This window comes from Topomyia yanbarensis, unplaced genomic scaffold (genome assembly GCF_030247195.1).
Source record: "Topomyia yanbarensis strain Yona2022 unplaced genomic scaffold, ASM3024719v1 HiC_scaffold_6, whole genome shotgun sequence".
NCBI lineage: Eukaryota > Metazoa > Arthropoda > Insecta > Diptera > Culicidae > Topomyia > Topomyia yanbarensis.
The window spans coordinates 562,236-586,016 of NW_026683824.1; the positions used below are offsets into that span (position 1 = coordinate 562,236).

Consider the following 23,781-nt stretch of genomic DNA (forward strand, 5'->3'; position numbering starts at 1 on the left):
GTACAAATTGACACAGGTTCGAAGTCAACAATTGTAAGCGTGTACATCCCTCCAAGCGAACGATCAAACAGAAATATAGAAAAACAGCTCAGCGAACTCATACTTCAACTACCAGAACCAGTAATATTAATGGGAGATTTCAATGCTGCTAGCACTGAATGGGGATCCAAGCATACTGATCTGAGAGGGAAAATGATAGAACAGTGGTGTATTGACAAAGGTCTAGTTTTCCTCAATGACGGCACCCACACCCGAATAAGTCTAGCTGATGGATCAACTTCTGCAATCGATCTTTCCATAATATCCTGGCAAATCTCAGCCAGATTTAGCTGGCAGGTGGAGGAAGACAATCACGGCAGTGACCATTATCCCATTAGATTGGTTACTGGCCGCTCGTCTCCGACAGTCTGTGCAAGGCCACGATGGAAATACGACAACGCCAACTGGGAGAAATTTCAGAACGAAATTAAAGATAACATGGACATATCGAAAGAATACTCCGCCTCCGAATTCAGTCAGCTTATCTTCAATGCCGCCAAGAAATCAATCCAGCGAACTAGTGGTCGCCCAGGACCTAAATCTGTACCATGGTGGAATGACACGGTAAAAAAAGCCATTAAGTACAGAAGAAAAACACTTCGAGCACTACGACGATTGGATGACAAAGATTCAAGAAAAGTACAGGCGCTAAAGGATTTCCAGGAAGCACGAAGGGATGCTAGAAACGCTATTCAAGAAGCAAAAAATTCGAGCTGGAAGAAATTTGTTGAGGAAATCAACCCAACCACTACATCCAAGAAGCTATGGGAAAAAATCAACGCACTAAGCGGAAAACGGAGAAGCAATAGAAAATATCTGCGAATTGACGGCACATTCACCGACACCCCTGCCGACATGGCCAATTCACTTGCTGATCACTTTGCAGCAGTATCGGCAACTGATGGCTACTCGAAAACGTTCCAGGAACGTAAGGAACAAGAAGAGAGAAACGTACCCAACTTCAACACAGAATACTCACCACTGGATGCTAACTTCAGCTTTAGCGAATTAAACTGGGCACTCAACAAGGCTGCAGGGCTATCTGAAGGTCCTGATCGAATTGGATACCCACTGCTGAAACATCTTCCCGTACAGGCGAAATTGGTTCTACTAGACATATACAACGGTGTTTGGAGTAGCGGTAACATTCCAACCGAGTGGAAAGAGGCTACTATTATACCAATCAAGAAACCCGACAAAAAAGGAACCGAAGCAGAAGAATACAGACCGATATCACTAACCAGTTGTGTCGGTAAAATTCTTGAACGGATGATAAATCGGCGATTGACTGAGGAAATAGAATCAAATAACAGACTTGGAAACCGACAGTTTGCCTTTCGTCCAGGCTCCGGCGTGGACAGCCATTTAGCTCAACTTGAGACGATTCTAGAAGACGCGCTAGAATCCGGCATGCATGCAGATGTGATAATGCTTGACTTATCGAAGGCATTCGACAGAACGTGGAGACACCCAATTATCTCTACTCTCAGCCAGTGGAACGTTGGGAGCAGGATGCAGAGGTATGTCCACAACTTCCTGAACGAAAGATGCTTTAGAGTGTTTGTAGATGGTGCACTTTCTGATCGACGACCACTTGAGAATGGAATACCACAAGGCTCAGTGATTTCGCCAACTCTCTTTAATATCGCCATCAACTCCATTTGCGAATGCATCCCGGAAGATATAGATATACTGATTTACGCGGACGATTTAATCATCATCGCTGCTGGAAGCTTCCCACGAGCCGTTCGAATAAAAGCACAAACTACACTAAACTGTGTGCTAACCTGGGCTGAACAGCAAGGGCTTGAATTTTCTGCTGCAAAGTCCAAACTGCTCCATGTATGCAGTGGCGGTAAGCACAAAAACGTCCCAGACTTGAAAACCCCGAAAGGCATCATCGAAAAAGTAGGAAGTACAAAGGTACTAGGAGTACAAATAGATTCAAATCTGAAGTTTATGAAGCACGCTGATTACCTCGTCAAAAATTGTCAAAACCAACTAAAGATACTAAAAGCAATTAGTAGAAGATATGCTAGCGGTAGCCGTCAAACACTTATCAGGATCTGCAACAGCATCCTGATAACCAAAATTACCCATGGATTCGGACTATATAGTAGGGGTGGTGAAAGGGTGATGAAACGGCTTCAACCGATCTACCACACTGCGATTAGAACTATCTCGAAAGCACATATAACCAGTCCCATACCTTCACTACTCATAGAAAGTGGACAAATGCCTTTTGAATACCTCATGACCGGTTGCCTCGTTAGCAAAGCATGCAGCTGGCTGGAAAAACGACCAATAGATGAAGAACTGATCTGTCCTATGGTCAGAAGGACATCAGAGTGGCTGAAGCGGTTAACATCACGTCAATTGCCGACCATCAGTACCCTTAGCCGAGTAAGCGACAGAGCATGGAATTCATCCGAACCTGCTATCGACTGGAAAATAAAGAACCAACTGAAAGCTCATGAAGCCCCAGCAAAAATACAAGCTGTATTCAACGAGATGCTAACGAAACAATACTCCACATCGACAAAGTTTTACACCGACGGCTCGTTAGACGAGAAGGGCGTCGGTCTGGGAGTACACAGTGAACACACCAATATCTCTATGCGCATTCCGGACTGTTGTACCATTTTTTCAGCAGAGGCATTAGCACTTATGATTGCCGCTGAAAATGCACCGATCTCTGGCCACACGATTATATTTAGCGATTCAGCGAGCTGCATTCAAGCTATTGACCACGGAAAGTCCCGACACCCGTGGATACAGGCTGTCGAATGCACATCGGCTGATAAAAATATCACATTCTGCTGGGTGCCAAGTCACTCTGGCATTACTGGAAACGAAAGAGCAGATCATCTAGCCGGTGAGGGTCGAACCAGAGAGTGCAACGATATCCCAGTACCAGCTAAGGACTTCGTGCAATATGCAAAAGCTCAACTCCGACAAGCATGGGATGCAGAATGGAACAACTGTAACACTTTCACGAGAAGTATAAAATCAACAACCGCGGCCTGGAAAGACAGGAATGATTCTTCAGAACAAACTGCTATCACCAGGCTCCGCATCGGGCACACAAAGCTGACGCACGATTTTCTCCTGGACCGGATAGACAAACCACAATGCTGCGGGGAAGACCTCACAATACGGCACCTACTGGTAGACTGTCAACGAAATCAGCAGAGTAGGGACCTACATTTTGCCAACCTGACTTTAGGTGAAATACTTGGACCAGATCATGAAGAAAAATTGATTGAATTTATGAAAGAAGAAAAATTATTAGATAGTATTTAAGTTCACTTTGTTAAATGAAATGTAGTTATTTATTTTTGATTGATGTGACGAATGAATAAATTTAAAGTCACATAAATAAAAAAAAAAAAAAAAAAAGAATTGCAACATTCGGTATTGGAATCTCGCTGCTGCAGGTGTGCTGCGCTAGCCTACTAAGTTATTACCTACAACAACCAAGAAGATGACTGGCCGTGGCAAAGGAGGCAAAGGGCTCGGCAAGGGAGGCGCTAAGCGGCACCGCAAGGTGCTTCGTGACAATATCCAGGGCATCACCAAACCCGCCATTCGTCGTCTGGCTCGACGTGGAGGAGTGAAGCGAATCTCCGGTTTGATATACGAGGAAACCCGTGGTGTGCTGAAGATTTTTCTGGAAAACGTTATCCGGGACGCTGTGACGTACACTGAACATGCCAAACGGAAGACCGTCACTGCGATGGATGTCGTCTATGCGCTTAAACGCCAGGGACGCACATTGTACGGTTTTGGTGGTTAAGCCCTACCACGACGTTCACGACAACACAAAAGGCCCTTTTCAGGGCCACCAAATGTTTAGAAAAAAGAATTAGTTTGAAATGTATCCTTCATAATTTTCATCCACGTTGCAGGGGCGTACTGTTTAATGTGCGATTTTGATGGATATGCGAGAGACCGTCGTAACACTACAACGCGCTCAGTCGCTGGGTTTCCCTTTTTTCATATATGCATTTCCTTTTTCTTTCTCCTGAGCTTGCGTATCATGGGACAAAACGGCTCGTTTCTCGATAGCAACGAACCGCCGACCGACTCTTTTTTTCGCGCGCGCACGTTTTAGCTTACCACGCTTTCACCTACCTGTCTACCTATGAATTTGCGTACCTTTAATTGGTCTGAATGATAAAAGTAAAGTTGATGGCTGGTGAGTTAGTACTGTATCAATCAGGAAGCAATTACAACACACACACACACACACACACAGGAAGAGAGAGAGAGAGAGAGAGAGAGAGAGAGAGAGAGAGAGAGAGAGAGAGAGAGAGAGAGAGAGAGAGAGAGAGATTGAGCAACCGTAAAAAAGTCCAGCTTGTGATCTGTGTCGGGGGACAAGCGTTCCCATCGATGCGTGCGCTGAAGCGCCTGGGTGTGATGGTCGACGCGTGCGGTTTATCAGCTCACAGCCATGTACACAACGATGTAGCGAGTTGATCAGTACATCCTAAATAATAGAATTTTGAGTTAGCCAAAGCAATTCGAAATAACACTGATGATTAGAGCACTAAAATCAAAATCCGCAACTAAAATGTTGGATTTTTTTCGAGGTATTTCTCTCTGTCTGTCTCTGCCGTCGAAACAAGAAAGCATTTCGCGAGCGCGTTGTACGGTTCTACGAGCAACACAAGAATCTCGGCGAAAAGTGCACGGTACAATATTTCAAAGGGGAAAACGTTGCGCCGTCGACTGTTTACAACACCTTTCGACGGTGCAATCTCTATGCCGCTTGCCGGTTGATAAAAAAATTATTTTGGCTAAATATTTTGTTTTGCACGAAGCAAGTTACTTCCCTCGCAAAAAAAAGCAAAAAAAAAAAAAACAATCGTTCCCGAATACCCACTCGATCCCATTTGTACCCTAAAAAGCACAACCCGCTTCACAATTTGCTTCAGTGTTGCCCAATCGCAGATTTCTTCCGGATTTCGTTTTGAGAGCCACGAATTGCAAACAAGTGGACTGGTAGAAGATCACGAAATGTATTAGCAAAGTTGACATAGACGCCGTACTACGCGCCTGTTCCGACATCAAACGGAAGCTTCGCCGAACAGCATCCAATTACGGATCGGTTTGAAATGTTCACTAATTTTTGGCCAACAATGGAGAACGTATCTTCTAATTTCAATCGAATCGTTTGTCTTTTTTTTTTGACAGGTTGAGAAAAAAAATCCAAAATTTGTGTTGCCACCCGTTAACTTTTTTTGTTTTAGTAATTTTAATAACGAAAGTTTTCAGCAAAGGACCAGCCGACCGAAACGTTTTCCGCAGGTCGCCAAATTACGAGCACTTCCGCTCGAGCAAATATGTACAAAAATGAAATAATTTTATATAGAGAGAAGTTTTCTTTCGATTGGATAGCACCGAAAAGGTTTTCCAATTGCTAGAAGGTTCAAATTAACCTATTTTCCACAATTCAGTTTGCACGTGCCGCCATAGTCGGATACATGATTTATACATAATATTCGGCCATACGCTTAAAACAGAATGTTCAGCGGGTGTTAGTTTGGACGGTGCGGACAGTGCAGTAAATTGAATGCAAACTTCCAGTGTACTTTTCACAAGCAGTAATTCGATTTTGGTTGATTTAAAACAACAGTCCGTAAAATTTTACCGGCTCCAATGGAATAGTAACTTCCAACCGTCATCTACGCGTTCCCAAACAGAGCCGATGAATACGATCCTAAACAACAGACACCGGACCCCCGGTTATCATATTCGCAGACTTGCATCATCGTGCATCCATCGACTCGTCGTCTACAACTGTGTGTGGAAGAAAACCAAACCAAACGAACGCGCAATGGCTGAAACTGCTATCGACGTTGCTGCTACGGCCCCTGCCGTCGTCGCCTCTCCGCCAGCCGCCAAAGCGCCACCGAAGCAGGCGGCCAAGGCTAGCAAGAGTGACGCCAAGAAACCGAAAAAATCTTCAACCCATCCACCAGTGAGTGAGATGGTTCTGGCTGCCATCCGGACCCTGAAGGAACGGAGCGGATCATCACTGCAGGCGATCAAAAAGTACATCGCCGCCAACTACATGTGTGACGTCGCCAGGCTGGCTCCGTTTATCCGGAAGGCTTTGAAAACGGGTGTCGAGAAGGGAAACATCACCCAGACCAAGGGTACCGGTGCTTCCGGATCGTTTAAGGTGACGGTCGAAGCAAAGAAACCGGCTGGCGATAAGAAACCACCATCGGGTGCAGCGAAAAAACCGAAGAAATCGGCTACTAAATCCGGGGAGAAGAAAAATCCGCCGGCTGGTGGTGGTGAGAAGACCAGCAAGCCAAAGGCGGCGATCCCGGCCGCTAAGAAATCGGCTACGAAGAAAGCGAAAGCTGCTGCCCCTGCAAAGGCGGTAACGGCTGCCACTAAACAGAAAGCCACCAAACCATCGAAGGCTGCAGCGAACAAGCCGAGGGCACCTAAGCCAAAGAAGGCCGCCACCGCCCCGAAGAAGGTCACCGCCGGCAAGAAGTAAATTCCCGACAACGTGCGCGTCCCCCCAAAACAACAGTCCTTTTCAGGACTAACAAAATTGTAAAGAATTGATTGATGCTTATTTTCCGTTAATGCTCCGTTCCCCCCATGAGTTTTCTAGCTTGAGCAGCAGCGCGCGCACACACCCGCATTCAACTGGCTGCCGATTGGCAAGATAAATCAGTCGTCGTTAGTTTGATTAAACAAATCACTATAGTAAATAGGCGCGGTTTCTTGCTCAGATAAACGTACGTACGTACAGGTAAATTAATAGTAGGCCGTGGTTTTCTGTTGCCTTAACAAACAAACAGAGCAAGTATAATATTACTCTGATTAGCAAACAACGCGCTTATTTTGGCTATAATAAAACAGAGAAAAATTGGCTGGCACAATAAACAAACGAACGAACGATAATTACCGATTTTTTAGCCTAAATTGACGAACGTATTGTATTGTTCAACTTTGCGATTATGAATTGTGTTGGGTATTTAATTATTAACGTTCAACGCAGATCAGAAGTTTGAAGGCTGGGAAGTGCATTGTATTAACAAGTATGATCCAGAAATGTGTTCTTTTTGCGGCAGAATTTTCATACGCAGGGGCTGTTTTAGACTGACTGAGTAGAATATAGACGATAAAGGGGTAGAAAAAAGACCGTTTTCCGTCTTAACAAAAACAATCAACTAGCGGTAAGGGGAAAGACTACTTCCACAAACTACAGCAATTGATTTGGTGATGATTTGAAAAATGGACAGAGAAACAAAAATGACAACGACGTTTTTGCTCTAATGAAACAAACAAACAAACAAACAAACAACAACAACAACTAATGTTTATATAAACTATGTGTACACATTTCAATTCAACTCTTTACCAGAACGTGTTTTGGTGGCCCTGAAAAGGGCCGATGACGATGGGGTGGTGGTGTGTGACATCCGGCGGCGGGGCGGGCGACACGTTTACTTCGAGCTGGTATACTTGGTAACGGCCTTGGTACCTTCCGATACGGCATGTTTCGCCAGCTCTCCCGGTAACAGCAAACGAACGGCGGTCTGTACCTCGCGGGAGGTGATCGTCGACCGTCGGTTGTAATGGGCCAGACGAGATGCTTCGTTAGCAATACGCTCGAAGATGTCGTTCACGAAGCTATTCATGATGCTCATCGCCTTCGACGAGACACCGGTGTCCGGATGGACCTGCTTCAGCACCTTGTAGATGTAGATAGCGTAGCTTTCCTTGCGCCGTTGCTTTCGCTTCTTCTTCTCTCCTCCTCCTGCTTTTGTGGCGATGTTCTTCTGTGCCTTGCCACCGCCGCCGCCGGATTTTTTCACAGCCTTTCCGCTGGCTTTCGGTGCCATAGTAACGACGTGGTTGTGCTGCTGTTAACGCTCTCGATGCGAACTGCGCTGACTGATTGGTAGCAAAAATCACTACATATCGCTTATATACGATCGTGTAGCGAGACGAAGGTTCGTCCTTTTTTGTGTTTAGCGCGTTTCGTTCGTTCGCTACTCCGCCCCTTTGGCGAACGATGTGCAATGAAGCGAATGCATAACAAGGGGTGCTGTGTGCGCGACTGGCATCAGTGTTACTCGTATTGTCTACGTGACTACACACGAACGCGCACAGCGATAAACCTACAACAATGTCTGCACGCGGTAAAGGAGGAAAAGTGAAGGGAAAGCCAAAATCCCGCTCAGTTCGTGCCGGTCTCCAGTTCCCTGTTGGCCGAATTCACCGTCTGCTGAGGAAGGGAAATTATGCTGAACGTGTCGGTGCCGGAGCACCCGTCTACTTGGCAGCTGTGATGGAATATCTTGCCGCCGAAGTACTGGAGCTGGCAGGAAACGCTGCTCGCGATAACAAAAAGACCAGAATCATCCCCCGTCATCTGCAGCTGGCCATTCGAAATGACGAAGAGCTGAACAAACTGCTCTCCGGTGTGACCATTGCTCAGGGTGGCGTGTTGCCTAACATACAGGCCGTACTGCTGCCGAAGAAGACTGAAAAGAGGGCCTCCGCAGCAACTTAAATCCCGCTCCTTTCTAGCCGTAAAAACCGCCCTTTTCAGGGCGACTATTTTCTTCTGATAAAAAGAGTTAATTTGATTTTCACTCCGATAATCATCAACGTACATTTCTGTGAGCATTGCACAAGTTTTTTTTTTTTGCAATGCTCGTCAGACGCTTAATAATAGTTTCCCTCATATCATGGCATTGACGATTTCACCCAATCTCTCAAAAGTTCACTCATCGATTTGGTGCTAAATCACAAATCGGCCGCGCAAGATTTCCCTCAATGGGTCTTGTTTTTCACACGCTACTACTGTCGATCGGTACGAGGTGGTGCTGCTGGCAAAAAATCCCCCATCGGCGTGCTGTCTAACAAACACACACAGCCACCCGCCTGAGCATTTTTGGAGGGAAACGGAAAATTTCTGCTAATAATTCTTAGTAAAATATGATTGGTTGTGGTCCTGAAAAGGACCGTTTGTTGCTGTTTCGTTCTGGGGGGTGATGGGCACACACCAAATTTAGGCCCGCTCCCCACGGATCCGGCGAGCCAGTTGGATGTCTTTCGGCATGATGGTCACTCGCTTGGCATGGATAGCGCACAGATTGGTATCCTCGAACAAACCAACCAGGTAAGCCTCGCTGGCTTCTTGAAGGGCCATGACGGCTGAGCTCTGGAAGCGCAGATCGGTTTTGAAGTCCTGCGCGATCTCACGAACCAGACGCTGGAAGGGCAGCTTGCGGATTAGTAGCTCTGTCGACTTCTGATAGCGACGAATTTCTCGCAGCGCGACAGTTCCTGGTCTGTAGCGATGGGGCTTCTTAACGCCACCCGTAGCTGGGGCACTTTTACGGGCAGCCTTCGTTGCCAACTGTTTGCGGGGAGCTTTCCCTCCGGTGGACTTGCGGGCGGTCTGTTTCGTACGGGCCATGGCGCGAAAATTCTGCTCTACTACTGATACCACTGTGATGCTGTTCAAACGACGAATGATGACCAAAACAGACCGACCGATTTTTTTTATAGTCGCGAATAAACACTACTATCGCCTGTCTCGCTCGTGTACGTGCCATGTGCCTTTTCGTTCTGTATACGGTTCGATTCGGCTACTATACTTCCCCCACCATTTCCATTCCGGAGCCAGTGTTGCCAGACTTGATTTTTTCAGCTTTTCATTAGATTTGCAAAAAAATATTCCTAAAAAGAAAAACTATGTATGAGCAAAAAAAAATCGCCTAGAAATCAATAAAATTCCAACAGTAGAAGAATATCAAACAGAAATAGTTTGTTCATCAGTAACAATTTGTTCCATCATAGATCAGTATCAGATATCGATATTTAAGTACCATAGAAGCCAATATAACGTACCATGTAGACGGATGTATAGAAAATCTTTATAAGTTAAAAAAAAAACCCGTTTGTTTTTCGATTTACTTTTTCTTTCTTTCTTTTTCAGGAGAATCAATTTCTGGGCAATCGTTTTCCAGGGAAAATGCTACCATGTCAGCATTAGTCCGGATAAAGCAGATTTCGGCAATCCCAAGCTACTAAAACAGTGGCAACAGTGAACTTCGTGTTCGCGCTATTTCCCCTTCAAACCAACACATCACGAGTAAGCATATAGATAGCAGCCATGGTAATCTTCCTATGCGGCGGCGACTGAGAATGTGTGTGCATCAGTATAAAAGCGCTACTCAATGGGCCGAATTGCAACATTCGGTATTGGAATCTCGCTGCTGCAGGTGTGCTGCGCTAGCCTACTAAGTTATTACCTACAACAACCAAGAAGATGACTGGCCGTGGCAAAGGAGGCAAAGGGCTCGGCAAGGGAGGCGCTAAGCGGCACCGCAAGGTGCTTCGTGACAATATCCAGGGCATCACCAAACCCGCCATTCGTCGTCTGGCTCGACGTGGAGGAGTGAAGCGAATCTCCGGTTTGATATACGAGGAAACCCGTGGTGTGCTGAAGATTTTTCTGGAAAACGTTATCCGGGACGCTGTGACGTACACTGAACATGCCAAACGGAAGACCGTCACTGCGATGGATGTCGTCTATGCGCTTAAACGCCAGGGACGCACATTGTACGGTTTTGGTGGTTAAGCCCTACCACGACGTTCACGACAACACAAAAGGCCCTTTTCAGGGCCACCAAATGTTTAGAAAAAAGAATTAGTTTGAAATGTATCCTTCATAATTTTCATCCACGTTGCAGGGGCGTACTGTTTAATGTGCGATTTTGATGGATATGCGAGAGACCGTCGTAACACTACAACGCGCTCAGTCGCTGGGTTTCCCTTTTTTCATATATGCATTTCCTTTTTCTTTCTCCTGAGCTTGCGTATCATGGGACAAAACGGCTCGTTTCTCGATAGCAACGAACCGCCGACCGACTCTTTTTTTCGCGCGCGCACGTTTTAGCTTACCACGCTTTCACCTACCTGTCTACCTATGAATTTGCGTACCTTTAATTGGTCTGAATGATAAAAGTAAAGTTGATGGCTGGTGAGTTAGTACTGTATCAATCAGGAAGCAATTACAACACACACACACACACACACACAGGAAGAGAGAGAGAGAGAGAGAGAGAGAGAGAGAGAGAGAGAGAGAGAGAGATTGAGCAACCGTAAAAAAGTCCAGCTTGTGATCTGTGTCGGGGGACAAGCGTTCCCATCGATGCGTGCGCTGAAGCGCCTGGGTGTGATGGTCGACGCGTGCGGTTTATCAGCTCACAGCCATGTACACAACGATGTAGCGAGTTGATCAGTACATCCTAAATAATAGAATTTTGAGTTAGCCAAAGCAATTCGAAATAACACTGATGATTAGAGCACTAAAATCAAAATCCGCAACTAAAATGTTGGATTTTTTTCGAGGTATTTCTCTCTGTCTGTCTCTGCCGTCGAAACAAGAAAGCATTTCGCGAGCGCGTTGTACGGTTCTACGAGCAACACAAGAATCTCGGCGAAAAGTGCACGGTACAATATTTCAAAGGGGAAAACGTTGCGCCGTCGACTGTTTACAACACCTTTCGACGGTGCAATCTCAATGCCGCTTGCCGGTTGATAAAAAAATTATTTTGGCTAAATATTTTGTTTTGCACGAAGCAAGTTACTTCCCTCGCAAAAAAAAGCAAAAAAAAAAAAAAAACAATCGTTCCCGAATACCCACTCGATCCCATTTGTACCCTAAAAAGCACAACCCGCTTCACAATTTGCTTCAGTGTCGCCCAATCGCAGATTTCTTCGGGATTTCGTTTTGAGAGCCACGAATTGCAAACAAGTTGATTGGTAGAAGATCACGAAATGCATTAGCAAAGTTGACGTAGACGCCGTACTACGCGCCTGTTCCGACATCAAACGGAAGCTTCGCCGAACAGCATCCAATTACGGATCGGTTTGAAATGTTCACTAATTTTTGGCCAACAATGGAGAACGTATCTTCTAATTTCAATCGAATCGTTTGTCTTTTTTTTTTGACAGGTTGAGAAAAAAAATCCAAAATTTGTGTTGCCACCCGTTAACTTTTTTTGTTTTAGTAATTTTAATAACGAAAGTTTTCAGCAAAGGACCAGCCGACCGAAACGTTTTCCGCAGGTCGCCAAATTACGAGCACTTCCGCTCGAGCAAATATGTACAAAAATGAAATAATTTTATATAGAGAGAAGTTTTCTTTCGATTGGATAGCACCGAAAAGGTTTTCCAATTGCTAGAAGGTTCAAATTAACCTATTTTCCACAATTCAGTTTGCACGTGCCGCCATAGTCGGATACATGATTTGATAATATTCGGCCATACGCTTAAAACAGAATGTTCAGCGGGTGTTAGTTTGGACGGTGCGGACAGTGCAGTAAATTGAATGCAAACTTCCAGTGTACTTTTCACAAGCAGTAATTCGATTTTGGTTGATTTAAAACAACAGTCCGTAAAATTTTACCGGCACCGATCGAATAGTAACTTCCAACCGTCATCTACGCGTTCCCAAACAGAGCCGATGAATACGATCCTAAACAACAGACACCGGACCCCCGGTTATCATATTCGCAGACTTGCATCATCGTGCATCCATCGACTCGTCGTCTACAACTGTGTGTGTGGAAGAAAACCAAACCAAACGAACGCGCAATGGCTGAAACTGCTATCGACGTTGCTGCTACGGCCCCTGCCGTCGTCGCCTCTCCGCCAGCCGCCAAAGCGCCACCGAAGCAGGCGGCCAAGGCTAGCAAGAGTGACGCCAAGAAACCGAAAAAATCTTCAACCCATCCACCAGTGAGTGAGATGGTTCTGGCTGCCATCCGGACCCTGAAGGAACGGAGCGGATCATCACTGCAGGCGATCAAAAAGTACATCGCCGCCAACTACATGTGTGACGTCGCCAGGCTGGCTCCGTTTATCCGGAAGGCTTTGAAAACGGGTGTCGAGAAGGGAAACATCACCCAGACCAAGGGTACCGGTGCTTCCGGATCGTTTAAGGTGACGGTCGAAGCAAAGAAACCGGCTGGCGATAAGAAACCACCATCGGGTGCAGCGAAAAAACCGAAGAAATCGGCTACTAAATCCGGGGAGAAGAAAAATCCGCCGGCTGGTGGTGGTGAGAAGACCAGCAAGCCAAAGGCGGCGATCCCGGCCGCTAAGAAATCGGCTACGAAGAAAGCGAAAGCTGCTGCCCCTGCAAAGGCGGTAACGGCTGCCACTAAACAGAAAGCCACCAAACCATCGAAGGCTGCAGCGAACAAGCCGAGGGCACCTAAGCCAAAGAAGGCCGCCACCGCCCCGAAGAAGGTCACCGCCGGCAAGAAGTAAATTCCCGACAACGTGCGCGTCCCCCCAAAACAACAGTCCTTTTCAGGACTAACAAAATTGTAAAGAATTGATTGATGCTTATTTTCCGTTAATGCTCCGTTCCCCCCATGAGTTTTCTAGCTTGAGCAGCAGCGCGCGCACACACCCGCATTCAACTGGCTGTCGATTGGCAAGATAAATCAGTCGTCGTTAGTTTGATTAAACAAATCACTATAGTAAATAGGCGCGGTTTCTTGCTCAGATAAACGTACGTACGTACAGGTAAATTAATAGTAGGCCGTGGTTTTCTGTTGCCTTAACAAACAAACAAACAAACAGAGCAAGTATAATATTACTCTGATTAGCAAACAACGCGCTTATTTTGGCTATAATAAAACAGAGAAAAATTGGCTGGCACAATAAACAAACGAACGAACGATAATTACCGATTTTTTAGCCTAAATTGACGAACGTATTGTATTGTTCAACTTTGCGATTATGAATTGTGTTGGGTATTTAATTATTAACGTTCAACGCAGATCAGAAGTTTGAAGGCTGGGAAGTGCATTGTATTAACAAGTATGATCCAGAAATGTGTTCTTTTTGCGGCAGAATTTTCATACGCAGGGGCTGTTTTAGACTGACTGAGTAGAATATAGACGATAAAGGGGTAGAAAAAAGACCGTTTTCCGTCTTAACAAAAACAATCAACTAGCGGTAAGGGGAAAGACTACTTCCACAAACTACAGCAATTGATTTGGTGATGATTTGAAAAATGGACAGAGAAACAAAAATGACAACGACGTTTTTGCTCTAATGAAACAAACAAACAAACAAACAACAACTAATGTTTATATAAACTATGTGTACACATTTCAATTCAACTCTTTACCAGAACGTGTTTTGGTGGCCCTGAAAAGGGCCGATGACGATGGGGTGGTGGTGTGTGACATCCGGCGGCGGGGCGGGCGACACGTTTACTTCGAGCTGGTATACTTGGTAACGGCCTTGGTACCTTCCGATACGGCATGTTTCGCCAGCTCTCCCGGTAACAGCAAACGAACGGCGGTCTGTACCTCGCGGGAGGTGATCGTCGACCGTCGGTTGTAATGGGCCAGACGAGATGCTTCGTTAGCAATACGCTCGAAGATGTCGTTCACGAAGCTATTCATGATGCTCATCGCCTTCGACGAGACACCGGTGTCCGGATGGACCTGCTTCAGCACCTTGTAGATGTAGATAGCGTAGCTTTCCTTGCGCCGTTGCTTTCGCTTCTTCTTCTCTCCTCCTCCTGCTTTTGTGGCGATGTTCTTCTGTGCCTTGCCACCGCCGCCGCCGGATTTTTTCACAGCCTTTCCGCTGGCTTTCGGTGCCATAGTAACGACGTGGTTGTGCTGCTGTTAACGCTCTCGATGCGAACTGCGCTGACTGATTGGTAGCAAAAATCACTACATATCGCTTATATACGATCGTGTAGCGAGACGAAGGTTCGTCCTTTTTTGTGTTTAGCGCGTTTCGTTCGTTCGCTACTCCGCCCCTTTGGCGAACGATGTGCAATGAAGCGAATGCATAACAAGGGGTGCTGTGTGCGCGAGTGGCATCAGTGTTACTCGTATTGTCTACGTGACTACACACGAACGCGCACAGCGATAAACCTACAACAATGTCTGCACGCGGTAAAGGAGGAAAAGTGAAGGGAAAGCCAAAATCCCGCTCAGTTCGTGCCGGTCTCCAGTTCCCTGTTGGCCGAATTCACCGTCTGCTGAGGAAGGGAAATTATGCTGAACGTGTCGGTGCCGGAGCACCCGTCTACTTGGCAGCTGTGATGGAATATCTTGCCGCCGAAGTACTGGAGCTGGCAGGAAACGCTGCTCGCGATAACAAAAAGACCAGAATCATCCCCCGTCATCTGCAGCTGGCCATTCGAAATGACGAAGAGCTGAACAAACTGCTCTCCGGTGTGACCATTGCTCAGGGTGGCGTGTTGCCTAACATACAGGCCGTACTGCTGCCGAAGAAGACTGAAAAGAGGGCCTCCGCAGCAACTTAAATCCCGCTCCTTTCTAGCCGTAAAAACCGCCCTTTTCAGGGCGACTATTTTCTTCTGATAAAAAGAGTTAATTTGATTTTCACTCCGATAATCATCAACGTACATTTCTGTGAGCATTGCACAAGTTTTTTTTTTTTGCAATGCTCGTCAGACGCTTAATAATAGTTTCCCTCATATCATGGCATTGACGATTTCACCCAATCTCTCAAAAGTTCACTCATCGATTTGGTGCTAAATCACAAATCGGCCGCGCAAGATTTCCCTCAATGGGTCTTGTTTTTCACACGCTACTACTGTCGATCGGTACGAGGTGGTGCTGCTGGCAAAAAATCCCCCATCGGCGTGCTGTCTAACAAACACACACAGCCACCCGCCTGAGCATTTTTGGAGGGAAACGGAAAATTTCTGCTAATAATTCTTAGTAAAATATGATTGGTTGTGGTCCTGAAAAGGACCGTTTGTTGCTGTTTCGTTCTGGGGGGTGATGGGCACACACCAAATTTAGGCCCGCTCCCCACGGATCCGGCGAGCCAGTTGGATGTCTTTCGGCATGATGGTCACTCGCTTGGCATGGATAGCGCACAGATTGGTATCCTCGAACAAACCAACCAGGTAAGCCTCGCTGGCTTCTTGAAGGGCCATGACGGCTGAGCTCTGGAAGCGCAGATCGGTTTTGAAGTCCTGCGCGATCTCACGAACCAGACGCTGGAAGGGCAGCTTGCGGATTAGTAGCTCTGTCGACTTCTGATAGCGACGAATTTCTCGCAGCGCGACAGTTCCTGGTCTGTAGCGATGGGGCTTCTTAACGCCACCCGTAGCTGGGGCACTTTTACGGGCAGCCTTCGTTGCCAACTGTTTGCGGGGAGCTTTCCCTCCGGTGGACTTGCGGGCGGTCTGTTTCGTACGGGCCATGGCGCGAAAATTCTGCTCTACTACTGATACCACTGTGATGCTGTTCAAACGACGAATGATGACCAAAACAGACCGACCGATTTTTTTTATAGTCGCGAATAAACACTACTATCGCCTGTCTCGCTCGTGTACGTGCCATGTGCCTTTTCGTTCTGTATACGGTTCGATTCGGCTACTATACTTCCCCCACCATTTCCATTCCGGAGCCAGTGTTGCCAGACTTGATTTTTTCAGCTTTTCATTAGATTTGCAAAAAAATATTCCTAAAAAGAAAAACTATGTATGAGCAAAAAAAATCGCCTAGAAATCAATAAAATTCCAACAGTAGAAGAATATCAAACAGAAATAGTTTGTTCATCAGTAACAATTTGTTCCATCATAGATCAGTATCAGATATCGATATTTAAGTACCATAGAAGCCAATATAACGTACCATGTAGACGGATGTATAGAAAATCTTTATAAGTTAAAAAAAAAACCCGTTTGTTTTTCGATTTACTTTTTCTTTCTTTCTTTTTCAGGAGAATCAATTTCCGGGCAATCGTTTTCCAGGGAAAATGCTACCATGTCAGCATTAGTCCGGATAAAGCAGATTTCGGCAATCCCAAGCTACTAAAACAGTGGCAACAGTGAACTTCGTGTTCGCGCTATTTCCCCTTCAAACCAACACATCACGAGTAAGCATATAGATAGCAGCCATGGTAATCTTCCTATGCGGCGGCGACTGAGAATGTGTGTGCATCAGTATAAAAGCGCTACTCAATGGGCCGAATTGCAACATTCGGTATTGGAATCTCGCTGCTGCAGGTGTGCTGCGCTAGCCTACTAAGTTATTACCTACAACAACCAAGAAGATGACTGGCCGTGGCAAAGGAGGCAAAGGGCTCGGCAAGGGAGGCGCTAAGCGGCACCGCAAGGTGCTTCGTGACAATATCCAGGGCATCACCAAACCCGCCATTCGTCGTCTGGCTCGACGTGGAGGAGTGAAGCGAATCTCCGGTTTGATATACGAGGAAACCCGTGGTGTGCTGAAGATTTTTCTGGAAAACGTTATCCGGGACGCTGTGACGTACACTGAACATGCCAAACGGAAGACCGTCACTGCGATGGATGTCGTCTATGCGCTTAAACGCCAGGGACGCACATTGTACGGTTTTGGTGGTTAAGCCCTACCACGACGTTCACGACAACACAAAAGGCCCTTTTCAGGGCCACCAAATGTTTAGAAAAAAGAATTAGTTTGAAATGTATCCTTCATAATTTTCATCCACGTTGCAGGGGCGTACTGTTTAATGTGCGATTTTGATGGATATGCGAGAGACCGTCGTAACACTACAACGCGCTCAGTCGCTGGGTTTCCCTTTTTTCATATATGCATTTCCTTTTTCTTTCTCCTGAGCTTGCGTATCATGGGACAAAACGGCTCGTTTCTCGATAGCAACGAACCGCCGACCGACTCTTTTTTTCGCGCGCGCACGTTTTAGCTTACCACGCTTTCACCTACCTGTCTACCTATGAATTTGCGTACCTTTAATTGGTCTGAATGATAAAAGTAAAGTTGATGGCTGGTGAGTTAGTACTGTATCAATCAGGAAGCAATTACAACACACACACACACACACACACAGGAAGAGAGAGAGAGAGAGAGAGAGAGAGAGAGAGAGAGAGAGAGAGAGAGAGAGAGAGAGAGAGAGATTGAGCAACCGTAAAAAAGTCCAGCTTGTGATCTGTGTCGGGGGACAAGCGTTCCCATCGATGCGTGCGCTGAAGCGCCTGGGTGTGATGGTCGACGCGTGCGGTTTATCAGCTCACAGCCATGTACACAACGATGTAGCGAGTTGATCAGTACATCCTAAATAATAGAATTTTGAGTTAGCCAAAGCAATTCGAAATAACACTGATGATTAGAGCACTAAAATCAAAATCCGCAACTAAAATGTTGGATTTTTTTCGAGGTATTTCTCTCTGTCTGTCTCTGCCGTCGAAACAAGAAAGCATTTCGCGAGCGCGTTGTACGGTTCTACGAGCAACACAAGAATCTCGGCGAAAAGTGCACGGTACAATATTTCAAAGGGGAAAACGTTGCGCCGTCGACTGTTTACAACACCTTTCGACGGTGCAATCTCAATGCCGCTTGCCGGTTGATAAAAAAATTATTTTGGCTAAATATTTTGTTTTGCACGAAGCAAGTTACTTCCCTCGCAAAAAAAAGCAAAAAAAAAAAAAAAACAATCGTTCCCGAATACCCACTCGATCCCATTTGTACCCTAAAAAGCACAACCCGCTTCACAATTTGCTTCAGTGTCGCCCAATCGCAGATTTCTTCGGGATTTCGTTTTGAGAGCCACGAATTGCAAACAAGTTGATTGGTAGAAGATCACGAAATGCATTAGCAAAGTTGACGTAGACGCCGTACTACGCGCCTGTTCCGACATCAAACGGAAGCTTCGCCGAACAGCATCCAATTACGGATCGGTTTGAAATGTTCACTAATTTTTGGCCAACAATGGAGAACGTATCTTCTAATTTCAATCGAATCGTTTGTCTTTTTTTTTTGACAGGTTGAGAAAAAAAATCCAAAATTTGTGTTGCCACCCGTTAACTTTTTTTGTTTTAGTAATTTTAATAACGAAAGTTTTCAGCAAAGGACCAGCCGACCGAAACGTTTTCCGCAGGTCGCCAAATTACGAGCACTTCCGCTCGAGCAAATATGTACAAAAATGAAATAATTTTATATAGAGAGAAGTTTTCTTTCGATTGGATAGCACCGAAAAGGTTTTCCAATTGCTAGAAGGTTCAAATTAACCTATTTTCCACAATTCAGTTTGCACGTGCCGCCATAGTCGGATACATGATTTGATAATATTCGGCCATACGCTTAAAACAGAATGTTCAGCGGGTGTTAGTTTGGACGGTGCGGACAGTGCAGTAAATTGAATGCAAACTTCCAGTGTACTTTTCACAAGCAGTAATTCGATTTTGGTTGATTTAAAACAACAGTCCGTAAAATTTTACCGGCACCGATCGAATAGTAACTTCCAACCGTCATCTACGCGTTCCCAAACAGAGCCGATGAATACGATCCTAAACAACAGACACCGGACCCCCGGTTATCATATTCGCAGACTTGCATCATCGTGCATCCATCGACTCGTCGTCTACAACTGTGTGTGTGGAAGAAAACCAAACCAAACGAACGCGCAATGGCTGAAACTGCTATCGACGTTGCTGCTACGGCCCCTGCCGTCGTCGCCTCTCCGCCAGCCGCCAAAGCGCCACCGAAGCAGGCGGCCAAGGCTAGCAAGAGTGACGCCAAGAAACCGAAAAAATCTTCAACCCATCCACCAGTGAGTGAGATGGTTCTGGCTGCCATCCGGACCCTGAAGGAACGGAGCGGATCATCACTGCAGGCGATCAAAAAGTACATCGCCGCCAACTACATGTGTGACGTCGCCAGGCTGGCTCCGTTTATCCGGAAGGCTTTGAAAACGGGTGTCGAGAAGGGAAACATCACCCAGACCAAGGGTACCGGTGCTTCCGGATCGTTTAAGGTGACGGTCGAAGCAAAGAAACCGGCTGGCGATAAGAAACCACCATCGGGTGCAGCGAAAAAACCGAAGAAATCGGCTACTAAATCCGGGGAGAAGAAAAATCCGCCGGCTGGTGGTGGTGAGAAGACCAGCAAGCCAAAGGCGGCGATCCCGGCCGCTAAGAAATCGGCTACGAAGAAAGCGAAAGCTGCTGCCCCTGCAAAGGCGGTAACGGCTGCCACTAAACAGAAAGCCACCAAACCATCGAAGGCTGCAGCGAACAAGCCGAGGGCACCTAAGCCAAAGAAGGCCGCCACCGCCCCGAAGAAGGTCACCGCCGGCAAGAAGTAAATTCCCGACAACGTGCGCGTCCCCCCAAAACAACAGTCCTTTTCAGGACTAACAAAATTGTAAAGAATTGATTGATGCTTATTTTCCGTTAATGCTCCGTTCCCCCCATGAGTTTTCTAGCTTGAGCAGCAGCGCGCGCACACACCCGCATTCAACTGGCTGTCGATTGGCAAGATAAATCAGTCGTCGTTAGTTTGATTAAACAAATCACTATAGTAAATAGGCGCGGTTTCTTGCTCAGATAAACGTACGTACGTACAGGTAAATTAATAGTAGGCCGTGGTTTTCTGTTGCCTTAACAAACAAACAAACAAACAGAGCAAGTATAATATTACTCTGATTAGCAAACAACGCGCTTATTTTGGCTATAATAAAACAGAGAAAAATTGGCTGGCACAATAAACAAACGAACGAACGATAATTACCGATTTTTTAGCCTAAATTGACGAACGTATTGTATTGTTCAACTTTGCGATTATGAATTGTGTTGGGTATTTAATTATTAACGTTCAACGCAGATCAGAAGTTTGAAGGCTGGGAAGTGCATTGTATTAACAAGTATGATCCAGAAATGTGTTCTTTTTGCGGCAGAATTTTCATACGCAGGGGCTGTTTTAGACTGACTGAGTAGAATATAGACGATAAAGGGGTAGAAAAAAGACTGTTTTCCGTCTTAACAAAAACAATCAACTAGCGGTAAGGGGAAAGACTACTTCCACAAACTACAGCAATTGATTTGGTGATGATTTGAAAAATGGACAGAGAAACAAAAATGACAACGACGTTTTTGCTCTAATGAAACAAACAAACAAACAACAACAACTAATGTTTATATAAACTATGTGTACACATTTCAATTCAACTCTTTACCAGAACGTGTTTTGGTGGCCCTGAAAAGGGCCGATGACGATGGGGTGGTGGTGTGTGACATCCGGCGGCGGGGCGGGCGACACGTTTACTTCGAGCTGGTATACTTGGTAACGGCCTTGGTACCTTCCGATACGGCATGTTTCGCCAGCTCTCCCGGTAACAGCAAACGAACGGCGGTCTGTACCTCGCGGGAGGTGATCGTCGACCGTCGGTTGTAATGGGCCAGACGAGATGCTTCGTTAGCAATACGCTCGAAGATGTCGTTCACGAAGCTATTCATGATGCTCATCGCCTTCGACGAGACACCGGTGTCCGGATGGACCTGCTTCAGCACCTTGTAGATGTAGATAGCGTAGCTTTCCTTGCGCCGTTGCTTTCGCTTCTTCTTCTCTCCTCCTCCTGCTTTTGTGGCGATGTTCTTCTGTGCCTTGCCACCGCCGCCGCCGGATTTTTTCACAGCCTTTCCGCTGGCTTTCGGTGCCATAGTAACGACGTGGTTGTGCTGCTGTTAACGCTCTCGATGCGAACTGCGCTGACTGATTGGTAGCAAAAATCACTACATATCGCTTATATACGATCGTGTAGCGAGACGAAGGTTCGTCCTTTTTTGTGTTTAGCGCGTTTCGTTCGTTCGCTACTCCGCCCCTTTGGCGAACGATGTGCAATGAAGCGAATGCATAACAAGGGGTGCTGTGTGCGCGAGTGGCATCAGTGTTACTCGTATTGTCTACGTGACTACACACGAACGCGCACAGCGATAAACCTACAACAATGTCTGCACGCGGTAAAGGAGGAAAAGTGAAGGGAAAGCCAAAATCCCGCTCAGTTCGTGCCGGTCTCCAGTTCCCTGTTGGCCGAATTCACCGTCTGCTGAGGAAGGGAAATTATGCTGAACGTGTCGGTGCCGGAGCACCCGTCTACTTGGCAGCTGTGATGGAATATCTTGCCGCCGAAGTACTGGAGCTGGCAGGAAACGCTGCTCGCGATAACAAAAAGACCAGAATCATCCCCCGTCATCTGCAGCTGGCCATTCGAAATGACGAAGAGCTGAACAAACTGCTCTCCGGTGTGACCATTGCTCAGGGTGGCGTGTTGCCTAACATACAGGCCGTACTGCTGCCGAAGAAGACTGAAAAGAGGGCCTCCGCAGCAACTTAAATCCCGCTCCTTTCTAGCCGTAAAAACCGCCCTTTTCAGGGCGACTATTTTCTTCTGATAAAAAGAGTTAATTTGATTTTCACTCCGATAATCATCAACGTACATTTCTGTGAGCATTGCACAAGTTTTTTTTTTTTGCAATGCTCGTCAGACGCTTAATAATAGTTTCCCTCATATCATGGCATTGACGATTTCACCCAATCTCTCAAAAGTTCACTCATCGATTTGGTGCTAAATCACAAATCGGCCGCGCAAGATTTCCCTCAATGGGTCTTGTTTTTCACACGCTACTACTGTCGATCGGTACGAGGTGGTGCTGCTGGCAAAAAATCCCCCATCGGCGTGCTGTCTAACAAACACACACAGCCACCCGCCTGAGCATTTTTGGAGGGAAACGGAAAATTTCTGCTAATAATTCTTAGTAAAATATGATTGGTTGTGGTCCTGAAAAGGACCGTTTGTTGCTGTTTCGTTCTGGGGGGTGATGGGCACACACCAAATTTAGGCCCGCTCCCCACGGATCCGGCGAGCCAGTTGGATGTCTTTCGGCATGATGGTCACTCGCTTGGCATGGATAGCGCACAGATTGGTATCCTCGAACAAACCAACCAGGTAAGCCTCGCTGGCTTCTTGAAGGGCCATGACGGCTGAGCTCTGGAAGCGCAGATCGGTTTTGAAGTCCTGCGCGATCTCACGAACCAGACGCTGGAAGGGCAGCTTGCGGATTAGTAGCTCTGTCGACTTCTGATAGCGACGAATTTCTCGCAGCGCGACAGTTCCTGGTCTGTAGCGATGGGGCTTCTTAACGCCACCCGTAGCTGGGGCACTTTTACGGGCAGCCTTCGTTGCCAACTGTTTGCGGGGAGCTTTCCCTCCGGTGGACTTGCGGGCGGTCTGTTTCGTACGGGCCATGGCGCGAAAATTCTGCTCTACTACTGATACCACTGTGATGCTGTTCAAACGACGAATGATGACCAAAACAGACCGACCGATTTTTTTTATAGTCGCGAATAAACACTACTATCGCCTGTCTCGCTCGTGTACGTGCCATGTGCCTTTTCGTTCTGTATACGGTTCGATTCGGCTACTATACTTCCCCCACCATTTCCATTCCGGAGCCAGTGTTGCCAGACTTGATTTTTTCAGCTTTTCATTAGATTTGCAAAAAAATATTCCTAAAAAGAAAAACTATGTATGAGCAAAAAAAAATCGCCTAGAAATCAATAAAATTCCAACAGTAGAAGAATATCAAACAGAAATAGTTTGTTCATCAGTAACAATTTGTTCCATCATAGATCAGTATCAGATATCGATATTTAAGTACCATAGAAGCCAATATAACGTACCATGTAGACGGATGTATAGAAAATCTTTATAAGTTAAAAAAAAAACCCGTTTGTTTTTCGATTTACTTTTTCTTTCTTTCTTTTTCAGGAGAATCAATTTCTGGGCAATCGTTTTCCAGGGAAAATGCTACCATGTCAGCATTAGTCCGGATAAAGCAGATTTCGGCAATCCCAAGCTACTAAAACAGTGGCAACAGTGAACTTCGTGTTCGCGCTA

General features: G+C 46.1%; 9 protein-coding genes across 9 annotated transcripts; all 9 read left to right on the top strand.

Moving 5' to 3' along the window:
- Window positions 1–3,523: 3,523 nt before the first annotated feature.
- On the top strand, window positions 3,524–3,835 carry LOC131695854 (histone H4-like). Its single transcript, XM_058984390.1, has one exon. It carries the CDS (start codon window positions 3,524–3,526, stop codon window positions 3,833–3,835), a length of 312 nt encoding a protein of 103 aa, XP_058840373.1.
- Window positions 3,836–5,881: 2,046 nt separating this feature from the next.
- On the top strand, window positions 5,882–7,169 carry LOC131695989 (histone H1A, sperm-like). Its single transcript, XM_058984518.1, has 2 exons — window positions 5,882–6,436; window positions 7,143–7,169. Exons 1-2 carry the CDS (start codon window positions 5,882–5,884, stop codon window positions 7,167–7,169), a joined length of 582 nt encoding a protein of 193 aa, XP_058840501.1.
- Window positions 7,170–8,203: 1,034 nt separating this feature from the next.
- On the top strand, window positions 8,204–10,136 carry LOC131695990 (histone H2A-beta, sperm-like). Its single transcript, XM_058984520.1, has 2 exons — window positions 8,204–8,454; window positions 10,025–10,136. Exons 1-2 carry the CDS (start codon window positions 8,204–8,206, stop codon window positions 10,134–10,136), a joined length of 363 nt encoding a protein of 120 aa, XP_058840503.1.
- A 221-nt stretch (window positions 10,137–10,357) lies between these two features.
- Window positions 10,358–10,669, top strand: LOC131695848 (histone H4-like). Its single transcript, XM_058984384.1, has one exon. The coding sequence runs from the start codon at window positions 10,358–10,360 to the stop codon at window positions 10,667–10,669; it is 312 nt and encodes a 103-aa protein (XP_058840367.1).
- A 2,021-nt stretch (window positions 10,670–12,690) lies between these two features.
- Window positions 12,691–13,986, top strand: LOC131695991 (histone H1A, sperm-like). Its single transcript, XM_058984521.1, has 2 exons — window positions 12,691–13,245; window positions 13,960–13,986. Exons 1-2 carry the CDS (start codon window positions 12,691–12,693, stop codon window positions 13,984–13,986), a joined length of 582 nt encoding a protein of 193 aa, XP_058840504.1.
- A 1,024-nt stretch (window positions 13,987–15,010) lies between these two features.
- On the top strand, window positions 15,011–16,942 carry LOC131695992 (histone H2A-beta, sperm-like). The gene is made up of 2 exons (XM_058984522.1): window positions 15,011–15,261; window positions 16,831–16,942. Exons 1-2 carry the CDS (start codon window positions 15,011–15,013, stop codon window positions 16,940–16,942), a joined length of 363 nt encoding a protein of 120 aa, XP_058840505.1.
- A 221-nt stretch (window positions 16,943–17,163) lies between these two features.
- LOC131695849 (histone H4-like) lies at window positions 17,164–17,475 on the top strand. Its single transcript, XM_058984385.1, has one exon. The coding sequence runs from the start codon at window positions 17,164–17,166 to the stop codon at window positions 17,473–17,475; it is 312 nt and encodes a 103-aa protein (XP_058840368.1).
- A 2,037-nt stretch (window positions 17,476–19,512) lies between these two features.
- LOC131695993 (histone H1A, sperm-like) lies at window positions 19,513–20,808 on the top strand. Its single transcript, XM_058984523.1, has 2 exons — window positions 19,513–20,067; window positions 20,782–20,808. Exons 1-2 carry the CDS (start codon window positions 19,513–19,515, stop codon window positions 20,806–20,808), a joined length of 582 nt encoding a protein of 193 aa, XP_058840506.1.
- A 1,023-nt stretch (window positions 20,809–21,831) lies between these two features.
- LOC131695994 (histone H2A-beta, sperm-like) lies at window positions 21,832–23,764 on the top strand. The gene is made up of 2 exons (XM_058984524.1): window positions 21,832–22,082; window positions 23,653–23,764. Exons 1-2 carry the CDS (start codon window positions 21,832–21,834, stop codon window positions 23,762–23,764), a joined length of 363 nt encoding a protein of 120 aa, XP_058840507.1.
- Window positions 23,765–23,781: the final 17 nt, after the last annotated feature.